Raw genomic sequence first — 18,749 nt, forward strand, 5'->3', positions numbered from 1 at the left:
AGTGCCGTGGCGAGCCCAAAGTCACCCAGCTTGCTGCATGGGGGGGGGGGGGAATGCAGAATCAAATTAGAAGTCTGCACTCCTAACCACTACACCAAACTGGCTCTCATGCCAACATAAAACCATAATAAGGTAAAAGCAGTACATTGCAAGAGCCCCCAGGTTTCAGAAATGCAAAGGCAATGCCATTCCTGAGCGCAAACAACAGGGATAGTCAAACTGCGGCCCTCCAGATGTCCATGGATTGCATGGCAGGGGCTCATGGGAATTGTAGTCCATGGACATCTGGATGGCCGTAGTTTGACTACCCTTGGCATACAAGATTTCACACAAAATAGTCACAGAAAAATTTAAAAGATCGATAAAACATCGCAGGTGAAGTGCTCTTATGGCATTTTATTTTCCTTAAGAGTGGCACTGTGCCACTCAACGTTGATTAAAATTTGGTAAATCCAGACAAACAGAGACTTCTAGACCACATCTGGCCAGTTGGCCATCTTCAATCTAACTTAACACTTCCTGCAAGTCATTCAGGGAAAATGTGAAAAACCAAGCCACAATCAAGCTGAAGTTGTCATAAAGGCTGGCTCGTGTTCCCCAACGTCCCTGCCAAGCAAGAAACAAATTTATACAAGTAGCTGAGAGACCGCACCAAACCATCTGGCACGGCTTCCTTGAAACTTTTCAACATTTTGAGTTCAGGGCCGTTGAGATGCGTACTGGTGATGCTTTTTAAATGATTGATCCATTTTTCCTCCCTGTCCGTAGGGAAGTGCTATAACTCCTCCATCCCAAACAGAGACCTGCACTCGTGCAGCTAACGCTGAACATTGTTTTACTATCAAGTTGTAGCTGACTTACAGTGAGCCTATCAGGTTTTCAAGGTAAATGCTCAGAGGTGGTTTGCCATCATCTGTCTGCACAAGAACTGTACACTTTCTTAGCAGTCTCCCATCCATGTACTAACTTGGGCAGACCCTTGCTTGCTTCTGTGACGAGACTGAACTAGGCAGGTCAGGGCTTCATAACTGTAGACCAGCCTTTCTCGACTTTTTTACTGCTGAGAAACTCCCGATACGTTCCTCAGGCTTCCAGAAACCCCAGAAGTGGCGTAACTACGCAAAGCACAATTGGAGAGCATAGCTGTGTACATGCCTACCTGTGTCCCTTCCCACCTCCTCCAGGTCCTTCACTGGCCATTTTGATATAGGGTCGTATCACCCAATAAATGTTTAACATTTTAAAATACTTAAAAAATTAATTCCCCTTTGGGAAACCCTTACAGGACTGTCAGGAAGCACAGTATGAGAAAGCCTGCATTAATTATAATTCTTCTCAAAAGTACCCTGGATTTAAAAATTGGATATTCCATGCCTTAGGTTTATTTGCAAGTGGGAAATTTATACTCACACTAAGATCCAGAGCTGAAATTAGAGATCTTTCCTGTTTTAGATGCCACAGGCAATTCCTACTCCTGTGAATTTATCCACAGAACATGAGATTGGACCCTTTGGTGAATGGTTTTCGTGGAGAAGGATGTGCTACCCAAAGGACAAATGTGATACTTGCCGACAGTACTCACATTCACAACCCCAGACAAGACATCCCCGCCCTCCCAGCAACTTTGGAAGAATAAGAACTTTCTATATGTAGCTCTCTCCTGCCTTTTCCCCATGACCATACAGAACAACATGGAAAGACGGAGACAGAATCCAGCCAGCTATGGTGCAGAAAGGTAAAAGGTCAAAGACTGAAAGGAAGCAAAACATTAGACTGAACAGTGAAACAAAACAAAATTTTAAGGTGTGTTGGATAGAGTAAATATAATAAATAAACTGGACAAAGGGAGTAAGATAATCAAGCAAAAAGGGTAGAATCAAGTGTTGGTTTGAAGCAGGAGAACAAATTTAGAGTCCAGTGACACCTTTAAGAGCAACAAAGCACACAAAGCCAAAAAAGGGGAGACTCAAGTAGTAGCATGTTGGTGTTCAACTGTATTTAAAAGTTTATATTTTAATCCAGAGCTATTGGTGTACTGTAGCATTCATCTGCTAGATAATGCTGTGTAGACAAGCCAATCCAGTTGCAAATGATGGCTATAGGGCAATGATTCACTGATGCTACCTGTAAGAACCTGGCAACACAATAGCCCTCAGCCTGACCTGCCTCATGTTGTGAACATAAAACACGAGAAAGGGGGGGGGGGAACACCAGTTATGCCACCCATCCCCCACTTCCCTGGAGGAAGGACAGAATTAAACACACACACACATCTTAACACAACCCGCGGCGCCACGGACTAAATAAAGCCATAAGGGCTTAGTGGGAGGAGTTAGGGCGGGCTCTGTCCGGGATGAGGAAGGGTGCCGATTGGCCTCTTCCTCCGGATAGACCATCGGGCGGGCCAATCGGCAGGCGCAAAGCGCCTGCCGATTGGCCCGGCCGATTCCTGCCCTGCTGACAAGGGAGCAACTGTGAGCCGTGCAGAGCGCGGCTTGCAGTTGCTCCCTGCCCGGTGGTCTGACGTGGCGAGAGGCCGGGGGCTCCTTTACCTAGCGCCCGCTGTATTTATCTTACAGCGGGCTTGATTACTAGTATATCAATAAAGCAAGGACAGAGATTCCCAACCCGGGGTTCATGGTCCGGTGGGGGCGGGGTCCACATCCTTTTCCCTCTCCGAGCATGAGCAAGTTCTCGTGGTTTCTACACCTCGTAGGGGGCGGAGTGTGCATGCCTCCTGCTGCCTTAAACAGCCTCCTATCTCTCCCACCCCAAATGAACAGGTTAATGTGGTTGAGGATGTCCCTTTCAATGACATGTCGCTTCTGTGGGGTGTGGCAAGGAGGTATCCTTGGCTAATGAGAGGAGAAATGGGTACACTCGATCAGGACTTGAGCTCCAGGGAAGCCTGAACTACTCCCTTCAATTCTTTTCACATCGAGGAGCAACTTTCGTAGGACTTGACTTTTTGCACTACACAAACGGTTTCCGGGATCTGCCCATTCCCCTACCCCCAACCGACCTCTATATTTCGTGTCTGGCTGCACAGATAGAAAATATAAAAGGAAAAGGAAAAGTCTGGCCCTGTGATGCAACTAGCAGGTCTCTTGAGGACCAAACCTGCAACACAAAAGGAAAAATATCCACATATGAGCCGGTGGTCTTGTCATTCTCCTCAGTGACAATGGAATGACAAATCAGGCTTTTGGGCCTGAGCAAACCAGTGATTTGCTAAGTAAAACAGAGCACACCAGCTAGAGACTAAATAAAAATCCTATTGTTGCTTTGGCTTGGTGTGTCACAAGTTGGGGCAGCGTGACAGACGCTTTCTTTCAAAAATTAAGCACCAACCTAAACCCTGTAACTATTATGGGCGCAGCCTTGACTTTGTGTGGAACGCTCCAGTTTGCATTCAAACTTCTCCAATGCACACAGCATGATACAAAAAGTTAACTATTTATAAAAGACCACAATTAACTTCCTTTTATTGGTTTCTGACAAGCCAGTTCTAGTCAGGCACCCAGCCAGTTACTGACGGTTTATGGCACGGCATCCCAGAATAGGTATTTTTTTGTCACCGCTGAAGGGATTGCATAAATGCCTGTTATAAAATGAAAAATCTGTTCTATATGGAGACCGCTTCAGTGAGAAGCATTGGGCCAGGTAGAAAGTATCTAGGCCAGGCTTTCTCCCTCTCCAAATTGGGTTGCCAACTGACCGGGGTGGGGGGGGGGAGAGAACCAGTCTATCCTGTGTATTGATAGGCAGAAAACCAATAAGAGAAACACAGGAGACCAAACAGCAGATCAATGTGTTGTTAAAGGCTACGGAAACCAAACAGAAGAGTTGGCATCTTAGCAACAGGGAGCCAGGTTTTGCACTTTTCGGACTAGGATCTAGGCAAGGTTTTTTCAGCCAGGGTTTGGTGAAATCCTGTGGTTTCTTGACAGCCCTGGGAGGGTTTCCTGAAAGGGTGGGAGTTAATTTTATATATATATTTTACAAACCTGTTGAACATTTATCAAGTGATGGGACCAAAAATGGCCAATGATGGGCCTGGACGGGAAGGGGAAGGGTAGACATGTACACAGCTATGGTCCCCAACCATATTCTTCACAATCACACCACTTCTGGAGTTTCCCAAAGCCCAAATGGTAAAAAGGTTGAGAAAGGCTGATCTAGGTGATCCAGATTCGAATCTCCACTCTGGGATGAAACTCACAGGCCAACCGTGGGCAGAGTGACCCACCTCCAAGGCTTGCCGTGTGGAGAGAAATGGGAGAACCACCCACCCCGAGGCTCCCTGAAGCGAGGACAGGATAAAAATGGACTATGCGGCTAGCTGTTTGCACTTCGAGGGGACTTTCGCCCGGGCCATTCTCGCCGTCCCCTCCAAAGCAAGCTGTAAAGTGTTTTTGGTGCCTTGCCCACATCTTTATTTCTTGCAGTTGATAAATTCCCATTCCTATCCAAATGTAGAAACAGGCGGATGCCTACATTCCATCTCTCACCACTGCTGCCGCCTTCAAAAAAAAAAAAAAGAAGGTTTGCTCTGAAAAGAATGTCATTAAACTCACTGAAAGCCATTCAGGTGGAGACAGGTTGCTAAATAAATACTACGAAAGGCACACAGGCTTCCAAATACAAAGGGAGGAGAAGGCAAAGGGTCTGTTTTGACGTCTCAAAAAGCAGACAGATTGAGGGCTGGAGGCTCTTTTTTATTCTAAAAGTGACAGATTGCTGAGAAGGGTGGATAAGAGACATTATTTCAGCCGGGTTTTAAGATGGATTGTTCGGAAGAGAGAAAACAACCAGGGGTCCTCCACAGATACTACAAAACAGGTCGAGCCAGATAAACAGGCCTGCTCAACCCCCAGGGGGACTGGAAAGAGTATCACACAAAACTTTAATAACCTGCGTTTCACGACCTGCATTTTATTAAGGCTTTCAAGCTAAAGTTTTCCTGCAAGCACTTAAAAACAAAAAAAATTGTTCCGCCAAGTCAAATGGGTACACAGAATGCAAGGATATTATGCAGGCAGCCAAATTAAGTCTCGCTACTCAATCTGCTTTTCAGCACCCCCATGGCCTTCTAATACTTGTCGATTGTGTTTATGGGGAACTGGAAGCCCATATTTTTGTCTCAGATATTCACTGAGTTGTATGCTGCCATTTCACACAAGGGACAGGTTGGCAGAATCCAACCCAATGCATTTCAAATATTTCTCCCTGCCCCTCCGCGTAAATATCTGTCAGGCAGCTAAGGGAAATAACTATAAAGAACAAGGAAAAAGTAAAAAGAAAAAAGAAAAAACCAGCAAAAGCAAAACACACACACATTTTAAAAAACAAACAGCATCGGATTTTTTAAAGTTTGCAGGTAAACCAATTTAAAGCACCAAGCAAATGACAAAAAACTGGGAAGATTTTTAAAATTATCTTGACAGCCGAGAGTTAGAACGAGCCGATAATTAGACATTTACAACTCACACAGCCACTTAGATTTTAAATTGTACAAACATTTGCACACCATAAATCTTTTGGAGCCAAGAACCGATACTCCAGCCCTTTCTGTACTTCCTTCCAACCCAAAATCACTGAAATGCAAAGTTTCTTCAGGCTCAGTATAAAATGCAAGGCCCTCACCAAAAGAGGCACGGCATAGCGTAACATATATATCCTACATAAAACTGCATGATCCCTCCACATGAGTGAACTCCGTGCCAAGGCAGAACCTGACATGGAGAAATAAATAACGTACCACTACATTTTCTCTGAAGTGGAGTTTCGTTTCCGTAAACCAGACTCGCTTTGATACACCCACGGTGTTTTTAAACCACCTTACTAGGGAACAGACACGCGTGAGGGAGACAAAATATTACAACCGGGTGCAGCCTGCCTCAGGAACGATCTATTTGCCTGTTTGTGACAGGATATTTAAATGTTGATGAAATGTGGACGAGAAGCAAGAAAATAAAATAGTAACGCCACAAGCCTTAGCCCTGAGTCTCTGACTCCTACAGCAATGACATGGAAAATACCTAGCGACCTTCCTGCTAGTTTGCCTGGTCGTTTATGGCTTATAACAGGGGTAGTCAAACTGCGGCCCTCCAGATGTCCGTGGACTACAATTCCCAGGAGCCCCTGCCAGCGAATGCTGGCAGGGGCTCCTGGGAATTGTAGTCCACGGACATCTGGAGGGCCGCAGTTTGACTACCCCTGGCTTATAACGTTGTGGTAAGCAGGCTGAGGAATCTAAAACTCAATTGAGTTTAGCTTTTTAAATTCAAGAGAGTGGAGGCATGCTTTTTCTGAGTTAGAACTGGAACCACATCTCTCTGATGCCACAAATCAGGTCGCTATCCCACTGGCTAGGAGCAAAAGTTGTGTTCAAGAGTCTGCCTCATTGTCTCTGCATGAATCACTGGTCTGGGATTTTCTCCTGATTGGAAAGAAGCAGTCCCTGAGCAGTAACCCAAGCATGTATAAGGCACTCTCTTCTAAAGTTCTCTATCAGGAGCCTCTATATAAGCCTAATGGAACAAAATTATCCAGAGGCTGATTATAAGGCAAAAAGAACAGCACAGTGAATCATTCAGAGATGCAGCGGGCACCCACTGTCTGGGAAGGTATTTTGTGCTCCCAAATGCATCAAGAGCACAACAATAGCTTTTCAGATTTTTTTTTTAACCAATCTTCTCCTTTATAGATAACAGCTTCATTTATCAAAGCAGCATTTCCATGGTTACATTTTCGCCTGAAGATATTCAGCAATTCCAACAGAGCAAGTGCTGCATGCAAGGCCTTGTTGCACAGATGAAACGCATCTCAGATCTTTCCCAATTAAAAAACAGATTTCTTTTTGTAAAAAGCAGCGTAACTCCAACACGTATCAAAATTACACACAACAAACAAGGACAGGCAGCAGTGTCTTTAGAAAACCAGAGGCGCTTCAATAGGAGGGTGAGCACATGTGCATTGAGTGTACTCAGCATAACCTGAAAATCCTTGTTTTAGCAGAAAAATTCTGGAGTTCTCCAGTGGTTCTTCCACAGCAAGGAGCCTTTTAAAGCATTCTTTGAGTTTCAAGGGTGAGCGCAAATGTCAGTGAACTATTTAGCCAAGTACCTTATGCAACTATTTTCAAATTCTAGGGATATAACTATGCACCAGAGAAAATTCAGCTAGCCATCCAGAGTGCTCGAAAGCTTCCAAGAAGTTTCAACCTCCCATGGCACCTTAAGGACAAGCAATACTGATTTTAATAGGAGCTTTCCAGAATCACAGCCGACTTCGTCAAACAGGGCTGGGGCCCCTGAAACCTCATACAGAAATAAACCTTAGGTGCAGGTGGGTAGCCATGTCCGTCTGAAGCAGCAGAACAAAGTCTGGGTCCAGTGGCTCCTTTAAGACTGATAAAGTTGTCAGCTTTCACGCGCATGTACACTTTGTCAGAAACAAGCCTTGCTAGCCTTTAAGCTGCCACTGGATTTTTGTTTTATTTTGCTAGGAAAGACCAACACAGCTACTCCTTTGCAATTTACTCCACAGGCAGAAAAGACAGCAGCAACAGCTCTTGTGGAAGATTCCACATGCACAAATACAGAGGCGATCACCTCCTCGTGCGATTGTGTAACTTTTTGGAAAGTACGGTTCGTCGTAAAATAAAATGGTTTTCCTTAAAGGATTGCAAGTTTATTTCATGTTAGGCTAATGTTCAATGAGGAGGAAACAGCAATTTGGGGACTACTCCGGAAAAAAGCATTAACTGCTGAGAAACGTGTTTTTTCTTCGGAACGAAACGGGGCAGAGGCCGCCAAGTCTTAAATTTAGCTAAGCCACGTTCCAATGCACACTTCATTTTACGTACATGAAAACCAACCAAGGAGAGCTCCCTTTCACCAAAACAGCACAATTCTGTTAAAGTATTAAAAAAAAAAACCAGGAGGGTTGGGGGACAGCTTCAAAGGGGTATTTATATACCGCTCAAATTAAACCTCTTTATTTTAAGACGTTCAAAAGTGTCGGTTTTCATTTTATTAACTGCTCTGTTTGGCTGATTTATCCCCTCTCAGCTTGAAACAAACCAAGTGGAAACCTTTCCAAGCAAATCAGCAGATAGAAAGAGGGCCAACTTGATATTTATAGGATGTGCAACTTGCAAAATTTAAAACACGGTAAACACGTACCGGTATGAGTCCGCAGGTGTGCTTTTAAGTGGGAAGACTTCGTATAGACTTTAGTGCAACCTAAGACAGAAAGAGAAAACGCAGATCAGAGGAGAGCAAGCACGTTCGAAAACATGACTGTAAGATTGTACACAACCCACTAACAGGTTGGCTGGGAGCTCGAGAAGAGGACATGGCTTTATTTTAAGAAAGCTACTCAAAACTCTGGTATGCCAAATTAGAATTCCATGGCCAGTTAACACCAAAGGGACAACTCCTGGAACGGATATATAGCGTTATGGCCATATACAGAACTGCCATACGCATACAGAAGTTCCGCCCAAGAGCTAAAAACAAACAATGTTAAAATCAGAAAGATATTTCCATTATTGCTCCACGACATCACTTCCCCATTTCAGGTTTTGCCTTTTTCCCCGCGTATCGTTGGACTACACCTGTGCTACGCAGAGTGACTCAATAGGATCTGTAGCAGCAATTTGTAGGCCAGGGAGGGCAGCGTTACACATTAGGGGAGACTTACTTCAGTTAAGGATTTACACGAGTGTGCGCTTTTAAGAAACGCCTTGACCAACCAGCTCTCTAAGAGTTACACCCTTTGAAGACCACTGAGAGACACGGGAAAGGGCTGCTAAGGGCTGCAGGGTAAAATACACTGACTTTCAGCTAGCGACTGACAATTCTGGGGGTTCATGAAGGAAAACAGGCAAGCAGGCTAAATGCGCATGGAATGTAGTGCGATAGTTAAGAGACTAGGATCTCCGAGGCCCAGGTTCGAATTCCCACTTGGCTATGAATGCTTACTAGGCGACCTTGGGCCTGCCACGCCCTGCAAGCCTTGTGAGGATAAACTAGTGGAAACCTAGTGCTTTGATTTCCTGTTGAGGAGAAAGGCAAGGGACTACATAAATAAATGCGTGTCAGTTTTTGGGACAATTTCACATTTTCATATCGTTCCCATTTTTTATACCTCTAACAAATGAACTGTGAGAAAATAAATTTCAAGAGCAGGAGCCCTGCAAAAAGGCACCTAAAGGAGCCCAGAATTTCAGACCAACTGCCCTGCCTACAGCACATTATAAAAAAGGCAGGACTCCTAACATAAGCTCCTCCTCTCATTGTTTGTTTGCTTCCTGGCCACGCCTCTCATCAAGCAAAAGGTATAAAAGATCTTAAGGGAGGGCCGGAATAGAGGAGTCCTGCTCAAAGGGTCCAAAAAGACTCGTGGCATGCAAAGACCAATGCGCTGGCAGGATCAGAACTGTGCTCATGGAAGACAAATTTGGTCCAAGACACAGTTCTCCTCCACGCAAGGGAGACCTACTCCCATGTAGTTCTTGTTGTCAGTGTTCTTTCGTTGGGAGCTAAAGCTCTGGATCAAACCATGTGAAAAGTCTGGTTTACATAAACAGCAGATCACATGGCAGAACTGTGACAAATCAGACTGAAGGACTGAATTTTCTATGCGCGGAGATTCCTCCATCTCAGGGAGAACATGACAACACTGTAATAGCCTACCAAAAATCTGGAGCAGAACAGTTTTAATAAGAGATCTGTTGCTTCTTTTGAACCAGGCCAAAATTAATCTGCTGAGAGCATTTATTCACAGAGTTGTGTTTTTTTTTGGGGGGGGGGGAGTTTAACAGTCTCTTAAAAATGCATTCTGCAAAGACAGATAACCTACTAAAAAAGAAGAATTGGTTCTTATATGCCGCTTTTCTCTACCCTAAGGAGGCTCAAAGCGGCTTACAGTCGCCTTCCCTTTCCTCTCCCCACAACAGACACCCTGTGAGGTGGGTGCTAAGGACAAGTGCTACGAGTCATCCTGCCTAGACTACTATAGACTACACTCTACATAGGGCTCTCCTGGAAGATGATCCAGAAGCTGCAACTGGCATAGAATAGAGCACCCCTTTTGACGTCAAGAGCTTAGCAAAGCGGAGATAATACCCAACTACAAACAGTTCATTCGTTGCTGATTACCAAACTAATCTTACTGTTTTTACATACCAAGACCTACGCAGCCTAGAACCCACATCCCTGCTGGACTCTCTCTCTCAATGCACTTCTCTAATTTAAATCCCATCTCTATTGGCTAGAAGCAGGGCTTTTTCTGTGGTGGCTCCTACCAACTGAATTTGTAACTGAGCTAAGAACACTTCCCTAGGAGTAAACTACACTGAATAAAGTAAGAATTATGTCTGGGTAAACTTATTAAGGACTGTGTTGCTCCATGTAGTTTAACTGTTTGTAAACAAGGTTATAACCTGCCATCTGAGTCTTTTGTAGGAGAAATGCCAATTTAAAAAATGCCCTCAAATTTAAAAATAAATAAATAAACATTTGGCTGACTACCACCACCACCAGCTGACATTTAATCTCTCTGAAGGAGGGGAGCCGTATTTACGGCAGAGCAACAGTTTGTAGGGTTGTGCAGGGTTGCAATCACCGAAGCGGCCGAACCACGCGACCCTGGTTTGGAGTCTATCTTTTGCAACTTACTCACCAGGGTAATCACAGTAGTGAATGCGTCTCTTCTCCAAGTCGGGGTTACTCCTCCTGTTGTATCTCACCGGTGGCATGGCGGGCGTGTTCATCGGGAGGTTGGCGGGCAAACTAGGGTTATGAATCCCCATCTTCGAGGCGATGGTGGCAGCGTAGGACGGAGGCGGGGTGAGATTCTGTAGCAATTCGGCTTGCCTGTCGGGACTGCCGGGCTCCGAGCTCGGGGGCGAAGGCGGGAAATAAGGGGCTTGCTGCTGAAGGAACTGATTTGGCATGTTGTAGGTGCACTGAGGGATCCCCTGGAAGGGCTTCATCGTCGTCTGGGGCATTGTGTTGAGGCCCGCCATGGTGGAGGACATCGAAACGCTGCTGAGAGAGTCCATGACCGCCGCCTGCGTGGTCGGGTTCGGCATATCCAGATCCGGTGAACTGAGGAGCTGGTAGAGCTGGCCCTGTTGGGGGGCCGAGACTGAAAGGTGAAGATCCGGGGTGGGCATCTCCTGCTTGATAAAGATGTTGTTGACATCGGGGGTCTGGTGAGAGCTGAAGATGCTCGTGAATTCGGGGAGCGCTTGAGTCGGGCTGGGGCCGGGAGGAATGGTTTCGCTCTGGTGGCTGAAGGCGTTGACGGGCTCTGTCTTGATGTGGGGGACGGGCGGCGGCCTCTGCGGCTTGTACAGGCCCGTCCTCAGGTGCATGATGTCGGGGAGGAAGACGTTCATGTTGATGCTGTATGGTAAGCCGTCACTGTCGGTGAAGAACTGGTCGACCACCGAGGCACTGTCTCTCCGGTATTTTTTATGCTCGGAAATGGTGGGGAGCGGAGGGAGCGGGGGCGCCAGGTATTTCTCCATTTCACATCGGGTCTGGACAAGAACAAAGTTTGCAACAACAACAAAAAAGAAACAGTGAGTCACGATTACCAATGAGAAAAAATGTTATAAATCCCCAACATTATACAGAGCTCAAACCCAGTACCTTGCTCAACTGAGAGTATAAGAAAGAGGCTAATAAATTCTGGAAACCCTTCTTTCTATTTGCTGATTTTTGGGAGTTATTTATTCCGTGACGGACATGTTCTCTGAAGCTACTCAAAAGTCTCCTCCTTCTAATTTCCCTTGCAATGGGAAACAGATTCTGGACTCAGCCCTTATCATCAATATGTTTACTTTCTTAAAGGAATTAAAAAAAAATCCACATGGAACATTTCTCATGCTTGATTAGGACTTTGTTCAGTGAGAGAATGCTGATACAATCTTGTCTTTTTATCGTACTGACTTCACCGAGGGAGAATTAAGTTTCTGCTTAACACTCGCTGAATCAGTTGGATCATACCTGTTGCCTTTCTAAACCAGCTTCTTTATGGTTTGCAAATGACAACCTTAAATTATAGAAATCAATATCAACAGGTCAACAGAAGGTTATGTCTATACATCCTAAGGCCAAGCTAAAAGATGTAAGAAATAACCGGAGCCTGCCCGTGTGATAACACAGCTGTACATAAAAGGCCTTAGATCCAAATCTACCACATCAAGTCATAATCGCTGCAAATTAAAAGTTTAGCAATACAGGAGGAACACAACATCTTTCACACTCACAAACCTCGGGCTCATCTGCTTAATTAAAATTAGTATATTAAACAATATAGATGTCAGAGCTTGGGAAACCCAAAGAGGGAAGAAATTTCCATGGGGCGGGGAATTCTACAGCGCCTGCAGTGGAAGGCATGTGTCACCAATTCACACACATACACCTTCTGCAACATTTTGTGTGGATGTCTAAGGCAGGAGCATTTCACCTTCCCCTTTACAATTTCTCCGCCCTGTTGCATGAGTTTAAGAAGAAAAAAACACACACACACAGCAGGGAACCCCACATCCTCAGAAACAAATGAATTATGATCCTCAGATTTTCCAAACCCAATTCCAGAATAAGATCATCAAAACTCATACCCAACCTGAAAAAAATCAATGAGACCTTATTCGCATGGAATGAGAATCGGTTCATGCTGTAGAAAGGTTCCTCAATACAAAATTTAACATTCACAACCAAAAGCGACAAGTTTTTCTACAGAGAGAAGCACCAACTGCTAGCTCTCTTCTCTAGTCTGAAGGCCAGGTACCAGCTGACCACCAGCTACGACAATTAAGTAAACTTAACTAACTTTTTGCAGGATTGACTAGCGTGCCCAGGACTGAAATGGAAAGTGGCAATTCTCAAGCCACCAATAAATCCAAAAGAGCGCTAAAAACCCCTACAAGACAAATAAGAGCAGACAAGTAAAGATGTGGGGGCAGTATTTGCAACCAGCTTGCTCTTTAGTTATGGGCCATCCACAGTTATTCATGGGGATGCACCTGAAGCCAGTATTCATGGAGATGTTCCCAAACTCTATACAGGAACTCTGTTCTCCAACCGGTGCCTGAACTGGAGCAAGGTCTTCCCAACCCTACAGAGCTTATAAAGACGTCCCTTTGTATATATTCCCGTCCTAGGGGAGATCTTCAATTACCTACAGTGCGGGGAGGGGTTTCTGCAGAGGAATCCTCTGCCCAGCTCAGAGGGGCAGAGGAATCAGTGGGTGGATGCCGCCCGATCCATTTCAAGTACAGTCATCGGGAAAACATTTCTCAGGCACCCTCCAGCGGGCAGCAAATGGGACGTGTGTGTGTGTCTGTGTGTCGTCCCCCCCTTACCCTGTATGGAGCCCATTCAGCCCAGAGGCCTTTCCAGCCCTGTCAAGGCGAAAAGGCGGGGGTGGGGTGGGGTGGGGTGGGGGTGAGTGGGGGAGCTGCTGACAAACCCAAACAGCTTATTTAGGGAGCCAGAAAGGGCCCGGCAGACCGGCCAGGAGGGAGAAAGCCCCTTCCCAGCCAGCGCAGCGCTCGGGTCTTTTGATCTCGCTCTGCCCCAACACGCCGGGCGGCTTCGCCCAGCTCTTGTTTACAACTCCCAGCTCACTTGGCTTTGATGACAGCCAGGCGTGGACTTTTTTTTTTGGGGGGGGGAGGAAGGGGGGCGATGACCGAGCCCAGGCTGCCTCCCGCCCCCCAAGAGCCCCCTTCCCGCCCCTCCATCCAAGCGGCCGGTTCTTGCCCCCCAGGGGTCGCTTCGCCCAGGGGGGGTTTTGCGCCCTTCCCGCCGTCCAAAGTGGGCGAGAGACGGCAAAGGGGGCTGCAGAGGAGCCCACGACACCCCAGTCTGCAAAGGGAGCCCGACGCCCCCCGCCGGCGCGCCCCCTCGCCCCAATACCCACCCCAAAGGATCGCGCGCTCCGCTCGCCGTCCCTGCGGCTCTCCGCGCCGCGGCTCCTTTCCCTTCTTCCCTTCCCTCGCAGCGCCGCCCCGGCCCAGCCCCGGCCCAGCCCCGGCGCCCCCCCCTCCTCTCCCCGGCGGCCCGTCTAAAATGACGGCGCGTGGGCGAAGAGGCCGGGCAGCGCCGAGCAAGTGGCAGGGCCAGGCGGCAGCTGGAGCTTTCAACGCGGCGCGGCCGAGAGGGAGAGGGAGAGGGAGAGGGCGGGGGAAGGCAGCGCGGCGCTCCGGGGAGAAGCCTCCGAGCCAGGCGACGACGGGAGCAGAAGCTTCCGAATCCGGGCTGCACCCGCCGCCACTCCAGCCCCCGAGCCGGGCAGCGCGCAACCCCAGCCCAGCCCAGGATCCGGCCAGGCGGACTCGCGGGCGGCCCCACCCAAGGCGGCGAGCCATCCCTCCCTCCCCTCCCCGGCGGGGCTCACCTGGCCCATCTCCTCGCCTGCTCCTCCGGGCGGCGGCGGCGGGCGGTCGTCGGGCGCGGCGCCGGGGAAGAGCGCGGCCTCGCGGGCGCCCAGCACGGGCTTGAGCTGGGCGAAGACGGGCTCGTCGGGCGCCAGGCGGGCGCTCATGCTCAGCACGCGGGCGGCCATGCGCGCCGGCTCGGCCGTCGGGGGGGACCCGCCGCTCGCTCCCTCGTTCCCTCGCTCGCTCACGGCCCGCCGGCAGCTGCGCGCAACACGATGCCGACGCCGCCGCTCCGCCTGGCCGCTGCTACCTGGCCCGGCACGTCCCTCCTGCCGCTCGCCGGCCCCATGGCCGCCTCTATTTCACCGCCGCCGCCCTCGCCCCACCCCGGCCCGCCGCCAGGGGGACGGACAGACCCGCCCCCGAGCCCGCGCGCCGCCCCCACCCCCCACCCCGGCAGCGCGCGAGGGCTCCTGCGCGGGGGCGGCCGGGCGGGGGCGGAACAGCTGGCCCCGGGAGCCCCGACGATGAAAGAGCGAAGCCCTCCTGCGCGCTCCCGTGGCAAGCCCCCCCACCCCCCCCAAAATAGCAACACGCCAGGCGATCGTGCAGGGCAGGCGGCAGGGAGGGAGGGAGAGACGTCGGGGCCATCCTGGGCACAGTCCCTCCGGACAGGCGAGCCCGCTCCTTAGGATCGCGCACCCGCTGGCTTGGGAGGCAGGATGGACAACTCCGCGCAATTGGAGAAGGTCCTCTCGTTGCACTCTCGCCGCTGGAGGTGCAGAATCTGCTCCTGAAGTGCGCTGGAAGGGCATCGCGTGCTGGAGATGCGCCTTCAGGGGCAAATAACGGGGCTTCCTCTCCCCGGGATTATGTTGACGCTGTGAGAAAGCGATGATCAGGGCGCAAGACAGATTCAGGGGCATCACCCTGTTGGTCTGCAGCAGCGGAACAAATTTGGGAATCCAGTGACACCTTTAAAGACCGACTGAGTTTAATTTCTGGGTATTGCTTTTGTGGGCATGCACACTTCTTCATCCGTCACAGAGAGCAAAAGAAAGGCTGGGCCCTCCTGAAATGTCATGCCTGGCAGATCAAGCATCCTGCAGTTGCGGGGTTGTATAGGCCTGACCTTGGGGTCATTTTGCTGGAAATGCTGACTCCCAGAGGCCCTCTTCCCGACTGATCAATTGAACGATTGATCATACGGCGTGTGTATAGTGCAGCCAGGAGACCGAGGATTGTCCGGCTGCCAGGCAAGGGCTGTAGGGAGGTGGTTTGCCACTGCTGGCTTCCATATTATGCCCCCCCCCCCAGTGTTCCTTGGAGGAACGCCCCTCCAAGTACTAGCCCTGGTCAGCCCTGCTTAGCTGCCGAGACCTGACAGGACTATGCAGGTTATCTGTCTCTTCCCCCAGGGATGGCACCTGTTCCTCAGGAGAACCACTAAGAGACTTCCCATCTACAGCAATGTGTGAGCTCAATGTTGCTCCTATGATTGATTGATTGATTGATTGATTGATTGAATGCACCTCTTTTCTCCCCAGGGGACAGGACTGCCTCTTAACAGATCGTGGAGGGAATGCTCCTGCTATCAGCACGGACCTCCGGGCAACTGAGACCAGTTCCCCTGGAGAAAACCGCTACTTGGGAAGGTAGCCTCATACTCCATTGAAGTCCCTCCCCTCCCCAAAACCCGTATCTGTCACTACCACAACAACCCTGTGAAGTAAGTTAGGCTGAGGCAGAGGGACTAGGCCCAAAATCACCCAGCCAGCTTCTTTGCCAAAGTAGGAATTCAAACCTGGGTCTCTCAGAGCTAGATCCGATGCTCTTACCCTGCAGGCAGGAGTGGGTGAAGGATTTGTGGGGCCCTTAGCACCGGAGCCAGTTTAAGGATTTAGGGGGCCCTAGCAGAGTACAATTAGGATGGAGAAGGCAATGGCAAACCACTTCAGTATCTCTGCCATGAAAACCCAATGGACAAGTTCAAAAGGCAAAACGATATGACGCCGGAAGATGAGCCCCTCAGGTCGGAAGGTGTCCAATATGCTACTGGGGATGAGCAGACGGCTAGTAGCGCCAGAATGAATGAAGCAGCTGGGCCAAAGCCGAAAGGACGCTCAGTTGTGGAAGTAACTGTTGGCGAAAAGACAGTCCGATGCTGTAAAGATTTTTACTTCGGGGAATGGTAGAGGACAGGAAGGCCTGGAGGATCATTGTCCAGGGGGTCGCGATGGGTCGGACACGACTTCGCACCTAACAACAACAAGCAGAGTACAATTAGGATGAGAGCAGCCAGACAAGGGGCAGAAGCCCCCCCCCCCCAACAGAAACTCCGAGTTACTTAAAGAGGGAAGAGGGGGGAGGAGAGAGGCTATGGCCTTGAGGGGAAAGGTGCCATGCGGAGCCCCCGGAAGTGTGGAGCTTGTAGCAGACACTACATGTGCTAAATGGATAAACCAGCTGTGTCTGCAGGGTCAATATTTTGCCTTTGATTCCAGAGGAAACTCTGTTCTACACGCTAGGACACCTTCTGGAATGAGCACCACATTTCCCCCGTGTTTATTCCCATCTCTTGAAATAATTATGCCAATTTTTACATGTATATGTGTATATAAGATTCCTGGTGTGTCGTCGATCGGTAAAGTGCAGGGGATCTGAAAGTCATTTGCAAATCCAACCACAGATGTATTCGTGATGAGGGTGTTTGGAGCATCCCTGCCGGACATTTCTCCACCCTGAAAAAAAACAAGCCCGAATGTCCAAATGAGCGTCTGGATATATGTAGTGTAGATTGTGGAACAGCAAGATATGGGAGAGAGGGGGGGAGGAAGGGAGAGAGCGGGAATGTTTGCTAAATTCTTCAGTATGGGGATCTGAATATGACAAGAATGCCTGCCACTCTGTTTAGTCACTGATGACAAGCTATAAAATACTTCAAAATGTGTGGGGGGGGAGGGAAGAGGGATCAGAGAGGTTTAGGAGGCACACAAAAGGACTGAGAACGTTTAAAGATAGCTAAACAGCTCAGATCAGATTCCCCTCCCATATCTGTAACCATTGAACTCAACCACCCTTCACTAAAAGCCTGATTAAAATGCAGAAACGTTACTCAGGCAAGCCACCCAAATTATCATGTCAGGACCTTCCCGTATCCTGTTGCCAGTAAGATAAGCTCAGCTGTTGTTCGGATTGAGTCGGATTGAGCTGGCCAAATTGGTGTGAAGCAGGCCCCTTAGAAGACCAGCTCAGCTGAACTCAATCAATGCAAGCTTTTTCCTTAACAAAAACTTTGTTAAAGGTGTGATGGCCTTGATAGCTTAGCACAATGAATCTGTTGGCACTAAGTAATCACGAATGTCATGGCAATGCTAGGGCTCTCAGGATTTGTCACCCATCAAGCAGGCCATACCCTGCATCTGATCTTCGGCACAGGACTAGAAGTGGAACCGGTAGTGCCAAACCCAGAGGACATCAGGGTCCTGCCAGAACTAAAGCAATTCTGCAGAGCCTGCAAAAAGGAGCTCTTCCACCAGGCATTTGGTCAAGAAAGTTGAATAAGCCTCCAGCCATCAGCCAGAAGCCCCCATAAACTGCAGTCAGACCAAACCATTGTTTATTGGGAACTGTTGTTATTACACTGCTGATATAAAACTTTTTGCCGTTAAATAAGTTTTCTATCTGAATGTTTCATTGTGCGTTGTTGTTATGGGAATTATAATGTAAGCCGCCCTGAGCCGAAAGGGAGGGCGGTCGATAAATATAAATAAACAAGCAAACAAATAAAAATAAATAAACAAGAGACTGGAAGTCAGACAAGCACAAAGGGTTAGCCTTCTGCCAGAGTAACAGCACCTTCAGGTAAATCAAGGCACTCCTGGGATGTGATATTATTAAGAGACACAGGTGTGGAAAGGCCAAAGATGACCTGCTTAACCATATATTCAGGTGGGTCCTCATGTTGGTCTGAAGCAGCAGAACCAAGTTGGAGTCCAGTGGCACCTTTAAGACGAGCAAAGTTTTATTCCAGGTAGAAGCTTTTGTGTGCATGCAGGTAAGTGTATGAACAGGTGTGCATGTGCAGGAAAGCAAATGTCTTGAATAAAACTTCATTGGACTCCCAACTTTTCATCTTTAACCATGCAATTAATCAGTAGTGGAATCTTTGGAAGGACCGACCACAAGTGTGCATGTCCAGGGAGCAAAGGGGTGGTACCTGCCACCTTTCTTCACAAAATGGCACTAAGAAGAGCAGTGGAGTGATGAGGTCACTTAGCAATCGAGAAGAATCTATTTCCCTACCTGGAGTTGGCAACCTTGTAGACTTCCCAATAAACCG

General features: G+C 48.5%; 1 protein-coding gene across 2 annotated transcripts in view; it reads right to left on the minus strand.

The window, feature by feature from the left end:
• Positions 1-14,779, minus strand: part of KLF5 (KLF transcription factor 5) — a 39,006-nt gene extending 24,227 nt beyond the window's left edge. Inside the window, exons 1-3 of one of the 2 annotated variants that reach the window (XM_077343991.1) lie at positions 14,425-14,779; positions 10,693-11,557; positions 8,190-8,249 (exon numbers count right to left, since the gene is read on the minus strand). In XM_077343991.1, the coding sequence (XP_077200106.1) occupies positions 8,190-8,249; positions 10,693-11,557; positions 14,425-14,592 (1,093 nt within the window). In that variant the 5' untranslated portion in view covers positions 14,593-14,779. Of the gene's footprint in view, positions 1-8,189; positions 8,250-10,692; positions 11,558-13,947; positions 14,077-14,424 lie in introns of those variants that run through there. The other variant, XM_077343992.1, reaches the window with a different exon arrangement.
• Positions 14,780-18,749: the final 3,970 nt, after the last annotated feature.

This window comes from Paroedura picta, chromosome 6 (assembly GCF_049243985.1).
Source record: "Paroedura picta isolate Pp20150507F chromosome 6, Ppicta_v3.0, whole genome shotgun sequence".
Lineage (NCBI taxonomy): Eukaryota > Metazoa > Chordata > Lepidosauria > Squamata > Gekkonidae > Paroedura > Paroedura picta.